This window comes from Lepidochelys kempii, chromosome 3 (assembly GCF_965140265.1).
Source record: "Lepidochelys kempii isolate rLepKem1 chromosome 3, rLepKem1.hap2, whole genome shotgun sequence".
Lineage (NCBI taxonomy): Eukaryota > Metazoa > Chordata > Testudines > Cheloniidae > Lepidochelys > Lepidochelys kempii.
The window spans coordinates 118,742,702-118,756,537 of NC_133258.1; the positions used below are offsets into that span (position 1 = coordinate 118,742,702).

The 13,836-nt window shown below is 40.6% G+C and overlaps 1 protein-coding gene across 13 annotated transcripts in view; it reads left to right on the forward strand.

Annotated features, from left to right (window-relative positions):
- The window catches only part of ARID1B (AT-rich interaction domain 1B), a 404,857-nt gene that overhangs the window by 208,259 nt on the left and 182,762 nt on the right, over positions 1-13,836 (forward strand). For 9 of the 13 annotated variants that reach the window (XM_073337737.1, XM_073337740.1, XM_073337738.1 and 6 more), the window contains one exon: positions 1,681-1,722. The exons of the other annotated variants lie outside the window; for them this stretch is intronic. In XM_073337737.1, coding sequence (XP_073193838.1) covers positions 1,681-1,722 — 42 coding nt within the window. The remainder of the gene's footprint in view (positions 1-1,680; positions 1,723-13,836) is intronic. 13 annotated transcript variants of the gene reach the window in all.

Genomic DNA, 13,836 nt, shown 5'->3' on the forward strand with positions numbered 1-13,836 from the left:
CTTGGGCATCAGTCAGTTAACTCTGTGTATCAGTTTCTGCAAACTGTACTATGGATATTTAGCAGTCTCACCAGAATTGATTATTTAGTATTTATAAAGCCCTTTGAGTATTAAGTGCTCACAATTATCATTATTAGATTGATTTTATTTATGTAGATTTTTCTTACTCTGTTCCCGTCTGTTTCACATCCCTCTCAGGATCCCATTTGGGAGCCTGTCAGTGCCGTTCCTTAATCAGCTGGACAGGTTATGGTTGAGGAGTATATCGCGCATGCTCTCTTCTCCATCCTAGGGTCCATTAGAGCGCCCTCTCCCTTTTTTATGTACAGAATGAATAGAGGTTATATGTTGTTAGATCATGACACCAATATGTTAAAGTGCTGCCATTGTTGTTAGTTTGTCAGCCTTTCCATTATAAAATGTCTTTTTCAGAGGTTTATAACTCAGGCATTAAAATTTGCTCGAGGCTGAAACTTGCCATTCATTTCTTTTCTTGATTTGCTTGAAATCCTTCTTTCCCTTTTTAAGTTAAACTGTAGATTAGATACATTAGTTCTAGTTATACTAGTTGTATAAATTATAATGCATTATTAGCATTTTAAAATAAAATGTAAATCAAAGGAAGGAAGTGTTTTCTACTGTTTAAAGCAGGCAGGGACTAAGGGTAGGAATCCGGAGTTCTGTTCCTGGCTCTGCTACTGACTTGGTGCCTGACCATGGGCAAATCACTTAACCTTTCTGTGCCTCCTTTCCCTATATGTAAAATGGAATGAGGACACTTCCCAACCTCAGAAGGGTATTGTGGGCTTAATTAATTAGAATTTATAAGAGCACTTTGAGATTCTCAGTGTAGAAGTGCTGAAATGTGAAATATTTACAAGAAGCCGACATTTTCAATGGAAAATCAGATGCTGTGCCTGTTTTTCCATTCTCTCAGCTCTCTCAGTCCAGATTAATAGGTTACCAACTCCTAGACCTGTAAGCTGCAAGGCAACCAATAAGTAATTTCACTTTTGGCCCTTAACAAGCCTGTGTCCCTTGAGCTCCCAAACTTTGCAGTCAGGCAGAAACAGTCTTTGCCGGGTGAGATCTTATTCTCTCAATTCCAGAGTTTCAGAAGAATCTGCTCTGCCCAAGACAGGACAGGGGTCTATAAGTGAGACTTTATACTGCCTACTTTCCAGCTGCAGTTTTTCCACTTCGTGATGATGCAAGAGTATTAGTCCTAGTGTGGAGGAGTGAAGGGGGGTAGGAGTTTAGATCATTCTGGTCTGCTGTGTCAGATAATTACCCTACCGGGTGATTCTGAATGTTCACAGGAAACTTCTTCCTGTGACTCAACATCCATGGGAAAACATGGTTCCAGCTGTATTACAGTAAGGTGTGTGGCACTGAAAAATTGTGGTCTGCCCTCCTGGCATGGCTTAGGCAGGTAACCTTCTTTGTGTCAGGTGTAGGTCTTAAAGAATGATTGCGGAGCTCCCTCTTTCTTCTCTGAGGATTTCTGTGGTTGGTTGTTAGTTTGGCATGGCCAATTCCCTATCTAGGTTTCCATGTGGTAGACTACACAAGGGCCCCCACTTCCAGGATATTTGTTTGGCCTGGATTCTGGTGCTGTGCTCAGGGAAGGTTTCTGATAGGTGGCTAAATTTGAAATGATCTTTCTCCTTATAATTTCAGGTTGAAGTCTTGGCCTCGGAGGATGCTGCATTTGGACTGAAGGTGTGTAGTTTGATGCAGTTTTGTTATATAGGTCCCATCAATTTAGACTGGTGGATCCGATGTCACAGAAGAGGGTAATTTCCTACCTGAAATTTGGGAGTTCTGTGATTCAGATCCACCAGTTGAACAACTATCCCGTAGTCCTGAAACTCTGAGGATGTAACGTGGGGCTGTTTGGTGGTATTATTTCCTTTTGTTTACTCAGGGAAATTTTATTTAGGGGAGCCAAGGAGAAAAAGCAAAAGGTAGTGTTCTAGTGACTTTTAAAATTGCAGTTGACTGAATGCTGGATTTGTTCATGTTCCATAAATTTGCAACTCACAAGTCTTAACAATTAAGTACTGGTAGCCATTATCTGATTTGCAATCTGTTGGTTAACTCATTTGTTCATGGCCCTTATTCACAATGCACCCCAAGCAGAAAGCAGTTTATTCAGCAGCTGTGTTCAATTGTAAGTGTATCCATGGCATACTGCATACATGTTCCAGAGAACACTCCAGAGCTATTCTGCAAACTGGTTGGGGTGCATCCTAGCGCTTATTGGTCGATGTACCTTATGGTGTTGATCACAGTTCTTAATTGAATGCTAGTAGCAGATGATTTTAGGCAAGGCAGATTGTGTGTAGGCTATAGCCAGCTAGCTGAGAAGAGAGAATAGATAAGGGAGGGGGAAGAGATTGTAGGAACATTAGGGTAAATCATGACAATGAAGAGTCCCCTGCTGCTGAAAGCCCACATGCTGTGATACCACTGCAGGTGAGAAAATAGCAGTGATATTACTACGAAAGTGAAACAATCAAGAGAAGATGAAATAACTTCTGCAAGTTTATAAGGAATACCATAAACAAAATTAGCCCAACAACAACAAAGAAATCCTAAATTTTAACACTTTAAAAGCATCTAAACGTTTATGATAATATGACTTATGGTTATATCTTTGTTGCATGTTTTTGTGTTGTGATAGCTGATAAAATTATTAAAAAATAAATAGTGCTACTCCAGTATTATTTGAAGTATTTAACATCTGGTAGTCAGCAGCATTTTCCATTTTTTATTTAATACTCAGCATGCATACAGAATATTCATTGAATATTTAATAAACCTGGAGGGTCAACTCTTGTGAACTCATCTCCATAATCCTTCATACTAGCTGGGTAAACAGAAGTATTACTGAAGATTACTGTAGCAATAGCTCTCACAGCCTAACCCACTGTGGAAAAGGCTATGCTATTGTTTTATGGCCTAACTTGCAGGTTGGTTTCAGTCTTAAAATCAACTTCATAGAGATCACAGTTTGAAGCTCCTTTTTACATCAGTAATTTTAACGATTTCTCATAATCTTTTGGATTTTATAAGTCTGAATCCATACAACTGTCGCTTCTAGTATCACCTACTAGAGACATGAGTGGGGTCTTTCTATAAGATTTTATAAGCCCAAGAGGCTTTTTTTCCCCCTTCCTTCAGAAAGTAGCTTTACTAATAGAATGTCCATGTCTAGAGAAGGAATACCATGGGCTATCTTTTATGTATGTATGTGTGTGTGTGTGTGTGTTTGGGAGATGAATAGCCCTTGGTATTTATATCTATATAAAATACCAAGGGCTATTCATTTATACACACAAAGAGAGAGAGAGAATAAAACAGATACGCTCAAGTTTAGTGAATCCAACATTTGGCTAATTGGCTTAACATTTTTTCTTACACCTGTTTCCACAGTCTACATAACTCTTTTCTTTTCCCTTAAAACTAAGTGCTTCCCCTTCCTTTTGTCTGAATGCAAAATAAATGTCCCGCAGACCAGTGCTAACGAGCAACACTATGCTAACAAACCTGTGTGTGTGCCCATAGTCAATGAGAATAAGCACAGTTTGTGAGGAGAAACAATTTCAGATTCAAGATTCCCAACAATGATTCTGAATAGCAAATAAAAGTAACTCTAATGTTATGAAAAACAGTTTCTGTGGATTTGACTAATTCGCAGATAGAGGATGACTTGGATGAAAAGGCTTAAAATCAGAGCTTGCATGATGGTATCAGCTGGGATTACCAATTTTTAGGCTGCATTTCCTTATAGGTTTAAATCGGGCTTTCTAGGGGATGGATTTTCAACTGCAGATACAATAAGTGCTTCACATTTGGAGGCACCAACAGGCTTTCACATGTATAAGTGTATGCGGATGAAGTGGGTGCTGGTGTATTTTTGTGTGGGTTCATCCATTGCACCTGTAGCTGAAAGTTTGTCTGTTGGTCTTACTGTTATTGAAAGGCTTTTATAGCTGTATTTCCTTTAGATTTGTTGGAATAAAAAAGAGAAAACTAAATTACTAAAAGAAAGAGTTCCTAGTAATATGCTTTTGTTTTAAATTCTGGCTATGTATTCCATTTAGTAAACACATAACCTGGTAATGTTTAGAAATGTGTAACTTTCCCAAGAAAACACATACTGGGGGAATTAACAAAACACTGTTTCTTTACAACATTTGTGCTCTGTCAGGTGAAGGCCTAGTGCAGGGGTGGCCAACTTGTGGCTTTGGAGCCACATGCGGCTCTTCAGAAGTTAATATGCGGCTTCTTGTATAGGAACCAACTCCGGGGCTGGAGCTACAGGCGCCAACTTTCCAGTGTGCCGGGGGCTGCTCACTGCTCAACCCCTGGCTCTGCCACAGGCCCTGCCCCAACTCCACCCCTCTCCACTCCCTCCCCTGAGCCTGCCATGCACTCGCTCCTCCCCCTTTCTCCCAGAGCCTCCTGCATGGAGCCTCCAGAGCTGATTGGGAGGTGCGGGGTGGGAGGGGGAAGCGCTGATCGGCAAGGGTGCTGGTGGGTGGGAGGCGCTGGGAGCGGTGGGGCGGTGGTGGGAGCTGATGTGGGGTTGCTGACGTATTACTGTGGCTCTTTGGCTCTTAGTACATTGGTAAATTCTGGCTCCTTCTCAGGCTCAGTTTGGCCTTCCCTGGTGTAGCAAGACCATTGTTAGTTGGTAGATTTCTCCCCCGCCGCCATCCCCAAACCATAAAACATTTGGGTCTTTGATGATGCTAGGTATGTTTTAGAAATCTTCAGGATAATTTTGTGTAAAATCCGCACATGGTTTTGAAAAAAATAGTTGACATCTATAAATTTCCAAAAAAAGAGATGATTAATTAAAAGAAAACTATTGGTCCACATTATCAACAAATTCCAGAGAGGCAAAGGAACAACTTATTAAGTTATAAACTTTCCAGATTTTGTCTTAAATATTTTATTATTACATATCTAACTGAATTGCTTTAGCACATTTTTTAAAAGAGCCTTTTTTGGTGGGCAGAGAGCATTTTTTCCCATATAGTTGTGATTGGATGTGTGTTAAGTCCCATTAAAGTAAATGGGAGATTTGCACATTGAAAGCACTGTTGGACTGATGCCTTTAGTATCACTTTGCCTTTAGTATACTTTTTTTGCTCTGCTCTAGTTCTGTGAACTCTTCCCTTTTAGGATCAAAAGTTTTTTCACTAGGGTTAATTTTAATGGAAGGGTCTAGGAAAATATTTTCTTTCTTTTGGTTCTGAGGCCTGGTCTACACTAAAAAGTTGGGTCGAACCAGCTACGTCACTTGGGGGTATGAAAAGTCCACACTCCTGAGCGACAAAGTTAAGCTGACCTAGCCTGTGTAGACTGCGCTAGGTCGACACTAGAATTCTTCCATCGACCTAGTTCCTTCCTCTCGGGGAGGTGGATTAGCTATGCCAATGGGAGAACCCCTTTCTTTTTTTTTTCAAAATAGTTGAGGTTTGCTGGTTAGATGGAAAGAGACCCCAAGCTTTATAACAAGCTCTTTAAACCTCTCCTCTGAGTCGCTGGTAGAAAACAAAAACAATCAGCTGTACGTGCCAGCAGTTTTGTAGAATGGAGGAAATAACTCAACGTAATTCAACTGCAGCTTCTGAACTTGTAGGAGTGGTATGTGGTTTAGTTTAGTTTCTTCTTTACATCAAATTGGGATAGCTTTTGATTAACTTTAGTATTTCAGGATTTAGCATGACATTTGTGTGTGCGCATGTTCATGTACTAGGAGAGAGTGGGAAAACAATGGGTCAGCAACACATGACCATTTATTCTGTAGGTGTTCTGGGACAGTTTGACCATGGCTGGCATATAAGAACAGCCTTACAGGGTCAGACCAATGGTCTATCGAGCCCAGGATCTGTCTTCCAACAGTGGCCAATACCAGGTGCTTCAGGGGGAATGAAGAGAAGGGGCAGTCATTGAGTGATCATCCCCCTGTCATCCACTCCCAGCTTCTGGCAGACAGAAGTTAGGGACACTCAGAGCAAGGGGCTGCATCCTTGCCATCCTGGCTAACAGTCCTTGATGGACCCATCCTCCATGAACTTATCTAATTCTTTTTTGAACCCTGTTATAGTTTTGGCCTTCACAACATCCCCTGGCAATAGGTTGAGTGTACACTGTATGAAGAAATACTTCCATTTGTTTCTTTTAAACCTGCTGCCTATTAAAAAGGTACAAAAGGGTACCCCTCCCTCCACTATCCTGGCTTCCTATTCACGGGGGGGGGGGGGGGTTAGGGTGCTATTTAAACTATTCCCAAAGGAGGGTAGTCATTATCCTCTTCACTTTTCTCTCTTATGGTAGCTTTAGGTTGCAACTAGGGCTTGGGAGCCTCAATAAAGGAGCCTGCTGAGAGGATGTGTCCACAGATGCTCTGGCCCCTTCAGGGTGCATGAGTCAGAGAATTATTATTGTCGAGAGAGGCCTTCATGAGAATGGCTTCAAGGCTTAGAATGATGGTGTCACACACCCAGTCTACATGCCGTATACTGTGCGTGCTATGTACTGTACAGTACATTCAAATTTGGTAGAATCTAAACTTTCATTTATTAAACAAAGAAACCCCCTATGTTTTTCATAGTTGCCAAGAAAAGCTTTCAAATGTGGAGTGAGTAAACTGATACAGTGATAGCTGCCTGTCTACAGACAGCTCAAAACAACACCTCTAAGAGGTGTTTGCTCCCCCTCTTCCATTCATCTTGTTGAACTCTAATGACAGCACTTTAAATACCAGCAGAAAATATTGCATTTCTCAGGATTTTAGTAGATATGATGGGGAAATGCATTTCAGCAGGTAGAAATAAGGACCACCAGGAATGAAATTGGAAGTTGCTGCAGGAAAGGAATAGCAAAGGGAAAAAAGTCAGATAGATACAAAGACAGGAAATGGGGAGCACAGACAGAGGAGGGAGGGGAAGGAATAGAAATAGAGGACAGAAATAGCGGTAGTCCTAAAAGATAGCTATATTGAATGATGCTAAATTTGACAGTAAGATAGTGACCAAATAATAACAACTAAGGCTGAGATTTTCAAAGCCTCCTAAGGGATGGGATTTAGATACCAAATTTTCAATAGGACATCCAAAATCTTAGTTTCAAAAGTTACTTACTTACTACGTAAAGGCCGTATCCTACCTTTCATCTTTGTACAAACCTCCAATTGATATCAGTGAGAGTTCTGCTGTGGATTGTGGGTAATTTCTAACGTGGCTCACTGACCATAGTTAAAAATGGAATTCAGCCCCCTCCCTAAAATGAATTTGATACTCCTGCTTTAGAAGACCCTACCTTCACTCAGTTCCTGCTCTCTTCTTTCCTTCTGTCTCACTGGAGCCTTCAATATCTACAGCTACCTGACCCAAATAATATAGAGTAAAAGACTATGTAATCAGTGTCTTAGAGGAGAAGGGTGAGATCACCTTTTTCACATGTCTCAGCCTGCGAAGTGCCATTAGTACTATTTGTAGAGGCAGCCACGCAGCCTGCCTACTCTAGCTAATGCTGAGATGCAGCATTAATTTAAATAAATTTGTTAATGACAGTCCGGCACATGTCAGGAGGCATGCAACTTTGTGCAACAGGAAAAGAGACACCTACGCTTGTACAGTGGGGGAGCTCCCTCAAGAACTGGGGCTCTCTGCTTTGGGTTTTGAGCTCTAATCCTGCCATTGTGAGTAGTTTTAAGAGGTGTTGTGATGTAATTGGCTTAATCATTCCTATTATGTTGTTTTGTATGAAATTAAATTAGGATTATAATTTGACATATGAAATAAATGGTAACTGGATTAGTGATTTGCAGGTGTCATTTAAAAAGAACAACCAGGTAAGAAAAGAGAGCCTGTCAGACTCTGTAAGTGGAATGTTTCAGAGTAGCAGCCGTGTTAGTCTGTATTCACAAAAAGAAAAGGAGGACTTGTGGCACCTTAGAGACTAACCAATTTATTTCAGCATAAGCTTTCGTGAGCTACAGCTCACTTCTTCAGATGCATGAAGTGAGCAGTGTAGCTCAGGAAAGCTTATGCTCAAAGAAATCGGTTAGTCTCTAAGGTGCCACAAGTCCTCCTTTTCTTTTTGGAAGTGGAATGTTTCCTAATGTTCAGAGGTAGAGCTATACAACTGCCTCCCAAGTGGCTGTGAAGTAGGAGGTAGCTCCACCTGTTCAGCTCGGGGGCGGGGGATGTATTGTTGCCTTTTGGGAGATGGAGCTGTTTTATTTCCAATGAACACATTCATCGTGGAACTGATTTTACATTTTCTCCATTAGAAGAAAAACATAGAAGATGTTTGCCTTTGATCTAGAGTTCAGCAGAATAGAGAGACAGTTCTGTTACAGAATTGTAACAAGGCTGACCTTTCTGATGAGTTGTGTCAGTGCAGTGGAGCTTTCGGCGTTGGTGATGGAACCAACCAATCTTATGGTTTAGTGCAAGGGTCAGCAACCTGCGGCACGTGTGCCAAAGGCGGGACGTGAGCTGATTTTTAGTGGCACTCTGCTGCCAGCCAGGGTCCGAGCCGCCAGCCCCACTCAGCCCGCTGCCGGCCTGGATGGATAGAACCCCGGGCTGGCAGCGGTCTGAGCGGGGCCAGCGACCGGGACCCCGGCTGGCAGCAGCCGGTGGACAGAACCCCAGACTGGCAGCGGGCTGAGCCACTTAGCCCGCTGCCAGTCCGGGGTTTCGTCAGGGGGCCCCTGTAAATGTAAAATTTATTTCTGGCACACAAAGCCTTAAACTAATGGAGACTTGGCACGCCACGTCTCAAAGGTTGCTGACCCCTGGTTTAGTGACATAGCATGAACGGATGACCTCATCTTCATAATTTTGTAACTGCAAGGATTAAGAGATACTATATGTAACTCTTTTTAAATATGCTGCTAGCATGCAGATTTTTTTAATGCTCTCATTTTTTGACATAGCATACCCAGTTTTGCAAGAGCCAAGTGAAGTGTATAAGCTAATCTGTTAGACCATTGCACTAAGAGGGGACCGTTACTTTTTCACCCCAGTATGCTTTTTTACTCCAGTTTATGTAGTTTCCTTCTTCCTCCTCCGCCCTGCAAATGCTGTGTTACTGCAGTAGCACAGCATGCACATTCCCTCTTGTAGTCTCAGATACCACGAGTTCAACTCCCTGGGGGGAATTTAGGTGGACAGTGGATCTTACACTGCAGCTATCTGATCTGATGCATGGGATACCGAGGAGAGTATTTTCAGCGGTCAGCTATGAATTTTTCCTATCATGAGTGGAGGATCCAGAAAGATATGTGTAGCAACATTCACAGTAGAGAAGTCCAGAGATATGAGACGGAGCAGGAATGACATTTGAGAATATTATAAATGTATCATCAAGATTTTAAAAAGTGTAGTAATTTGATGGGCAAAAAAAGTAATTATTTACTGGAAAGCAGGCAGAAAAGAGCAATGTAAGAAGAAGAAAAAGTAGCTGTTAATAATTCTGTCTTGCATAAGACAGCTTTCTTTTGTTGAGGCCTCTAAGCAGCCTCTGCTTCTGCCATCTGCTGGTTACTAGTAACTCTTGCATTTTCAAAGCACAGTGAAATTTGCTTTAAAGCCAATTAATCCTTGTTAGAAGAGGATTTTTTTCAGTGTCTGAATCAACTCTGTCTTGATATGTTGACACTTGATGTGTGCATGTGTGTGTGTTTATATGTAGAAAAATATGGGGAAATGTGTTCCCGGTTACATGTTTGTAAACAGTGATTTTTTGGGGAATCTGGGGGTTGTGAAATGGACTGGTGGGCTCAGTCTAATTTAGAATTGATCGATGGTCATATTACCCTTCCTTGATTTCAGTAGAGATACACAGGTCTGACTGAGGATAGAATCTGGATTATACTTATACTAAATTAGTAATTTTATCTGAGTCCTTGAGATGTGACAAATATGAAGTTTATAGATACATACATTTTTCTATATAGTTGCAATAATTATATCACTAAGACTTTCGTGCCCAGGTAAGTTGCCTGCCTTGAATTAGTGGACATAAATATATGTTTTCTTTCGTTTTCTAAACTGTAGTTGGAAAAAATCTCCAATAATAACAGTACTTAGCACTTTATATTTTCAAAACACTGTCCAAATAATCCTCAAATTTTCTTATGGGTTAGGTAAGTGAGAACTATCATCCTAATTTTACAGATGGGGAAACTGAGACAGATTAAGACCAAAATGTTCAAAAGTGTGCATGACTGAAAATGACCATTGTGGTCGCTTAAAGGATTTTTTTGCCCCTCTGAGCACTTACAGCATTTTCAACACCACATTTTAGTATCAGTACAGTTCCCTGAAGGTCCTTGCCCTAAGAGTGGGGAATGGGATGAGGTTTGATTGTAGGGGGCTCTTGTGAGATTTTCAAAACTGCTCAGAGGCCCCAAAAGATGCACAAAGTATTTCTGAGATAGCTGTGACTAACCACAAAGCGGAAAGTTGACGCATCTCTGGCTGGGCCTGCTCTCCATCACTCCCAACCTTTCCACATTATTCAGGACAGGCTCAAGAACGCATGAGCAAAGATATTGTGTGGTCTCAGTTTAGCCCTCTCTCCAGCTCAGTTTCCCTAAGCACGCTCTCAGGACACTGGGATAACTGAAAGCAATTGCTTTATTTTTTATTTTTGCTAAATTCCAGGATTTTGTTATATAGGCTTTCCTCTCAAGAAAACACTGATTGTAATCTAGGGTATGCTGCATGTTAAGAGAAGCATCTCCAACCATGTGGCGTATGGAAGAGGTAAGACAGAGCAGAGACATCGATGCAGAAAAAATATTCGCCCTCTTCTCAGTCCCCACCCAAATCAGCTCTGAGGAAGTGCACTACCTCCTTGTAGTCCTCTATCACTCAATAGTTGTCCCTTTCCTACCAGATGATTTTAGAGCCGCACAGAGCTCCACCAGAAGATAGGGAAGATGGGGAAACTGGCTGGGCTGGATCAAAAAGGAGAAAAAATAAGGCTCTCTACAGAACAGCAAGAAGCTGTACAGAATATGAGAACAACAGAACACAACAAAGGTGTTAATACAGCCTGAAAAAACAGGACACTGAGAGTTGGTTCTTCCCTCCTCGATCTTTGTAATCAAAACTTGTTGGTGTTCACCATATTATGCTTCTGGGTGACGGTCCCAAAAATGGTTAGGTGGGAGTTCAGAGAGGAACCATGATGTCCTTTTGAGTGAGGGTTCAGCAAGTCCGGGCAGAGCATAGCCATTCTCGAATGGCACAGTTGGGCATCCTACTTTTCTTTGCCCTAAGAGACCGCCTACCAAAGCAGGTGGTTGTTGCCTTAGCTGCCCATGATTCTATGTATAGTCCTTATGCTCTGTGTGAGGTCTGAAATGCTTGATCATTTGATCCTAGCCCAGACTGGACAGCAGTTATCAGTGACTGCCTAGCTCTAGCACAAAATCTTCATGGATAAATGGTAGTTTATATTTTTAAAAACACAGCTCTGCTCATAATAAGCTTTGAAAACCTTAACAGAAAACCAGTCTGGGCAAAGCTGAGCAACTGCATGCCCATCTCAACATTTTTGAAAATTCCCTTCAAAGTGATTTGCCTAGTGCCATGGAGGGAGTCATTCACAGAGATGGTATTAGCACTAAACAGTCCTAAACTACCAGCCTTTTCCTTAATTCCTTAGGCCATGCTGTATCTCCGTTACACATCCACGCTCAATAGAAGAAATATGCCCATGTATAAACAAGCAAATATACACTACCTATCTCCACCTCTGATATTGTAGAATGTGCTGTTTACTTTAACATAAACATAGTACCAAATTCTGCTCTCCGATACACGTGTACAACTCCCACTGACTTTAAAGGGTATATCATATGAGATTATTTGGGGACAGAATTTGGCATGTAGTTTTCATAAATAAAATACCTGTTGTGTCTTCAGTTCAAGACAGTTTTTTCTTTTCTGGTTGTTTTATAAGTGGTTTTGTTTATATTTAATTTTTAGTGCTGGTAAAAATTGCCAGGTGAACAGCACAGGCTACTGAAATCTTTTATCCATATAACAGTAGCATGAAAGAGAGCAGTTTATTCTTCCCCACATTGCTATACTGATGTGCCTCAATCCTGACTTGAATAGAACATCTCAAGGGTGAGAAGGAAGTTCAGCTCTCTGCTGAGACACTGGAAAGGTGCAACGTGTGATACTGTTTTTTGTGATGGAGACATCTGTCCAGTGTGAATTGGACACATGTAGGCCACCACAATCCAATCATAAAAGAGTTATGACAAAAGAAAACATATACACATACTCACTGCTTTTATTGTCATTTGCCTCTGTACAACATTTGTAGTCTGTGGGATCTCATATATTTTATAGTCTCTTGTTTCCAAACTAGTTGTTTACATTTAGTGTTCTGTTAATAGTGCCCTCCCTTATTTGTAGCTGAACTACAGGCTGTTAAAATATAAGCAATGCAGTTTACCGATTTTACTGTGGGTCAGTTACAATTCTGTGTGGTCCATTTGATTTACATTTGATTCATGGTGATTTTTTTTGTGCTCTTGGTGAGTATCATATTTATATTGAACCCATTCTACAATTGGAGAATAATGTTTGCTTTTTAAATACCTGGAATTTTTAAATAAGTGTTGAGGCAAGTAGTCTATGTTTTGTGTGGTTGGGTGGAGGGAGTGTTTGCAAAGTAGGCCACATTCTATTATATTCTTCCCTGTCTGGAGTAGAGCAGGTTAGACCAGTTTTTTTTTTTTTCTTCTGTAAATTGTACTCAATTGCATAATTGATGTGTCCAGAGCTGCTCACTGAGGCAAAACACCGCACCTTGTTACAGAAAGCAGTTTCCCATTAATCTTAGGATTTAGGAATTTTTTTTTCAACTGGCATAGTTCGCTTTGTTTAAAAGAAACCTAACAGAACAAAATACTTATAAGTGACAGAAACATACATGTACTTCTTCTCATTGTCTATTTACACGCACTTCAGGATAAGATAGTAAAAGTAGGGTGTACTGCTTGAAAAATTCAGATTGCTAAAAGCAACGTGAAAACCTTTTTTAGGTGGGCAGGAATGATTTAGGATTTTCAGCTTGCCGTTTTCTGACTTGACTCAGGTGTGCAGTGGCTTAGCTCTGTGTGACGTTAGAGAACCTTTTTCTAAATTATTGCTGGCATGGCACGGTGAACTTCAAAGATGAAAAAACAACAATACTAAAACGATGGTTTAATAATATTAATAGTACATCCCTATTGCAAAAATGACCTTCTACAGTTCTGCAGTTTTCCTTACTGCATTGCTCAATTGTTATGAGGTGGTTCTTGTAAAACAAGGATTTTGTATTTATCTTCTGAATTGGGATTTGGATGGAGAATTTTATTGGGGTAGAGTTGCATTGGGATGAGTTGCATTAGCAAGCCAGTTCCTTAGCTTCTTAAATTAAATTTTCCTTATGAACAGTTAATTCTACTAGATTTAAAAAAATAAAAATTCTTTATTTTGATTGTTTTCTCTTTATTTAATGAGTGACCAAAATCAGAGATTGTTTTGATATGATTTTCATATTGTTTTGATGTTTAAAACTGTCCAGTATTATGAGTTCAGTATGCAAGAGCCAGTATTTGTCAATTATAAGAAATATTAGACTGTTCAACTATTAATTGCATGGTTTTACTACGATATCTGCTATACTACCTCAAGCAGAAAGCTGGAAGTCCAGTGGCTACTGTAGTGAAAACCGCCTTAGGTAATATTGGAATTTGACAAACAAAACTCAGCACTGTATTTATAGGTAGGTGGA